Source organism: Bufo gargarizans, chromosome 11 (assembly GCF_014858855.1).
Source record: "Bufo gargarizans isolate SCDJY-AF-19 chromosome 11, ASM1485885v1, whole genome shotgun sequence".
Lineage (NCBI taxonomy): Eukaryota > Metazoa > Chordata > Amphibia > Anura > Bufonidae > Bufo > Bufo gargarizans.
Genome location: NC_058090.1, coordinates 78,715,814 through 78,720,062, shown reverse-complemented (window position 1 = coordinate 78,720,062; position 4,249 = coordinate 78,715,814). Strand labels below are relative to the sequence as shown.

The window sequence follows — 4,249 nt, the reverse complement described above, 5'->3', positions numbered from 1 at the left end:
GGTGTGCTCCTGACTGTTGAAGTGAGAGTGAGCACCATGGTGAGAGCAAAAGAGCTGTCTTCAGAAAAAAGATTGTAGCAGCCTATGAGTCTGGGAAGGGATTTAAAAAGATCTCAAAAGATTTTGAAATCAGCCATTCCACTGTCCGGAAGATAGTCTACAAGTGGAGGGCTTTCAAAACAACTGCCAACATGCCCAGGACTGGTCGCCCCAGCAAGTTCACCCCAAGAGCAGACCGCAAGATGCTAAAAGAGGTCTCCAAAAACCCTAAAGTGTCATCTCGAGAACTACAGCAGGCTCTGGCTACTGTTGATGTAGAAGTACATGCCTCTACAATCAGAAAGAGACTGTACAAGTTTAACTTGCATGGGAGGTGTGCAAGGAGGAAACCTTTGCTTTCCAAGAGAAACATCGAGGCCAGACTGACATTTGCCAGAGATAAAGTTGACAAAGACCAGGACTTCTGGAATAATGTTCTTTGGACAGATGAGTCCAAAATTGAATTATTTGGACACAACAGCAGAGGACATGTTTGGCGTAAACCAAACACAGCATTCCAAGAAAAGAACCTCATACCAACTGTGAAGCATGGAGGTGGAAGTGTCATGGTTTGGGGCTGCTTTGCTGCAGCAGGACCTGGTCAGCTCACCATCATAGAATCCACGATGAATTCTACTGTGTATCAGAAGGTGCTTGAAGAACATGTGAGACCATCAGTTAGAAAATTAAAGCTGAAGCGGAACTGGACCATGCAACATGACAATGACCCAAAACATACTAGTAAATCAACCAAAGATTGGCTGAAAAAGAAGAAATGGAGAGTCCTGGAATGGCCAAGTCAAAGTCCAGATTTGAATCCCATTGAGATGCTGTGGGGTGACTTGAAAAGGGCTGTACGTGCAAGAAACCCCTCAAACATCTCACAGCTGAAAAAGTTCTGCATTGAGGAGTGGGGTAAAATTTCCTCAGACCGATGTCGAAGACTGGTAGATGGCTACAAGAACCGTCTCACTGCAGTTATTTCAACAAAGGAGGTAACACTCGCTATTAGGGGCAAGGGTGTCCTATCTTTTTCCTCAGTTAGAATAGGCATTTTTGTAGAATGACATTTACAGAAGATCTTGAAAAGACTTTTCTTCAGTTTTCTTTGTTTAGTCGGATTACTTTAATCTCTCTGTATTGTTGAAACGGAGATGAAATAACCTTTTATTAAAAATGTTACAAAAAACCACATGCTTTCAAAGGGTGTCCTAATTTTTTCACATGACTGTATTTTTTCAGGTTTCTTTTTGATATACTTAATCAACTTGACAGCAAATTTTGCAATTATGGCTGTCACCATTTTAGATCTCAGACTCCATACACCCATGTATTTCTTCTTGTGGAACTTGGCTTTCCTTGACATCTGTTACTCGTCAGTGGTTGTCCCCAAAATGCTCTCAGATCTTCTGTCTAAGAAGAAGATGATCTCATTTTGTGGTTGCATTTTACAGGTACATTTCTTCCATTTCTTGGGTAGTACAGAAGTCATACTATTTTCAGTTATGTCCTATGACAGATATGTTGCTATTGCACAACCTTTGAGATATTCAACCATTATGAATCCTAATGTCTGTCTATGTTTGGCTTCATGTTCCTGGGTTACTGGATTTCTACATTCATTGCTTCACACCATAATGACTGCAAGGCTTCCATTTTGTGGACCAAAAATAGTGAAACATTTCTTTTGTGATATCAAGCCTATGCTAAAGTTGGCCTGTGTTGACACATCTCTTAATCTACACCTTATTACAAGGGTCACTGGTACATTGACAACAACAACCTTAATGCTAACTATCCTTTCCTATATCTTCATTAGCAGATTTCTTTTAAAAATAAGGACTTCACAAGGACGAAAACGTGCACTGTCTACATGTAGTGCTCACCTTTGTGTAGTTTGTCTCCAATATGGAACAGCCATTTTCACCTACATACGCCCTTCTTCGAAAGATTCTTTAGATCAAGACAGAGCTGCTGCAGTTCTCTTCACAGTTTTTACCCCAGCACTAAACCCACTTATATATACTTTAAGAAACAAAGATATGAAGAAAGCTTTGAAGAAGCTATTTACAAGATCTTATGAATGAAACTGATTTCAATATTGAAAACAACACATACATAAACTGAAAAAAATATGACTTTTTGACAAATAAAAGAGCCATCCCTTGCACTATGGTGGACCCGCACAAGTGTCTCTCAAATAAAAAAAAATTGGGGGCTTACCCCGTACATGGGCATTGTAAAAAAAAAAGCCATCTGTCCGATCCTATTGGGCTGCGAGTACTGTCCACTCAACCCCTGTGTTTGCAGCAGTTATGTCCCGAAACCGCTAGGAAGCCCTAATGCGGTTTATGCATTTCTCAGATAATTCCCAAGTCCCCCCAGATCTGACCCAGCCTACGACCGCCTAAATAAATTGAGACCCCTTATTTCCCTCCTTAGAGATGTATTTTTAAAATGATATACGCTGTAAATAAAAATCTGTTCATTGATGAATCCCTTTTTAGTTTTAAAGGCCGCCTTTCTTCCGTCAGTTTATTCCCTCCAAGCGTGCCAGATATGGGGTAAAATTATATAAGGTGTGCGGGAGCACAACCAGCTACACCTGCGGTCTGTCTGTATATGAGGGCAGAGACTCCCAACTTAACCCCCCTTTTTAAATCCCTCCATGCTGAAAACACAGGGGCTTGTGGGACAGTACGTAAAAATAGTGGTATATCCACAACCGTTGTGTCCAAGCGTTTGGAGAGAGGAACATCCTTTGCCCTTGCAAGTGACCAGCAGTGATGTCTATATGCTGACCACCGTGCAAGCAGACACCACAGTAGCAGTAAGGGAGAGGGGGGCTACTGCTGACAAACACAAACACATTATAACAAATTTATGGGAGGTGTAGACACTTCAACCCTACCTGGTGAAGCGAAAAAACAGGGCCTGGTATAAAAAGGTAGCAATCTACCTCATTCAGATTGCTACCTATAATAGTTTTGTTTTATTTAAAAAGGCCCAAGGAACCCTCAACTTCCTTGAGTTCCAGGAGAAGGTAGTTGAGAGTCTCCTGTTTGAGTCCCCCACACCTGGGCAAGCCTTTGAATCTGAGGATGTTTGATGGCTTTTAGAACGTCACTTCCCTCACCCCTTCCCTGCCACTACCAGCACGACATATCCTAAAAAACTATACTGGGTGTGTAGCAAACACGGAAGGAGGAGGGACACCGATTTTACTGCCCCATTTGGCCATCACAACCAGACCTCTACAATTACCCCTGTTTTGAGACGTACCATATGGTTGCTAATTATTAATTTTATTTAATACCAAAAAGGGTCGTTGGTGGGTCTTTTCAGGAAGTCAATTTATTCTAATTTTCTGTTTAGTTTGTGGGCTTTCCAGGGACGGAGGGATCCTTTTGGGATGGGTTGTGGAGCAAATATATTTTTATTTTTTTCAGACATTGGAACACATTTTACCTTTTTCGTATTTGTTTACTTAATTTTCATTATTTAACATTTTTTTTATGTCCTGCCACACAAAGCTGTTAATTCCCTTCACATTACTGTATCATGATATTGGCATGAATTTTTTTTTGGGGGAGGATCTCTAATGATTGAGTTGTTCCTCATTTTTTATAGACCTCTTACACCCCACAACACTTCTAGAAATCCTGACATCATTTTGGGAATTAGTGATCCATTACTGTTCCTACAGACGGTTCTGGACACTGTCCTTTTATATATTCCTTAGGTGACTGGTTGATTGTGTGCATAACGGTTTCTACCTTGCCGGGCAGGGGCTTGTTATAGTGCGCCATGTCACTTACCACGTTCGTCTCTCATTTAGGGATTGATGGGGCTAAAGAGACGTTGTATGACCAGTCACTGCCCTTGAATGCCAGCTTATCATTACAGCCCTATCGCTGTTATTGTATCTTGTGAACTGGAATTTGCAATATAGTTGGAAAAATGTTGCTCCGTTTTCTTGGACATGTTGCTTTTCGCTACAGTTCAGTGGCACTGATGGGCGGATTTTAGCGCTGCCCTAGCCACTTTACAGGCTGGCCAGCGCTAAATCCGGCCCATAAGTGCCGGTGACATCACTGGTCTCACTGCTACCCGGAAGCCTCTGCCTAGCTTTACCCATGGAGAGCCTGGTACATCACCAGATCTTCAGAAAAAGCCTTTGCCCTGTGTGATTCAGCACAGGTCAAGGAAG

At 41.8% G+C, this 4,249-nt stretch overlaps 1 protein-coding gene across 1 annotated transcript; it reads left to right on the top strand.

The window, feature by feature from the left end:
• Nucleotides 1-1,277: 1,277 nt before the first annotated feature.
• On the top strand, nucleotides 1,278-3,972 carry LOC122921311 (olfactory receptor 12D3-like; the record flags this gene model as incomplete). Its single annotated transcript, XM_044271287.1, has 2 exons — nucleotides 1,278-2,104; nucleotides 3,900-3,972. Coding segments are annotated over 2 exons (900 nt in total), but the record flags the coding sequence as incomplete, so codon positions are not given.
• Nucleotides 3,973-4,249: the final 277 nt, after the last annotated feature.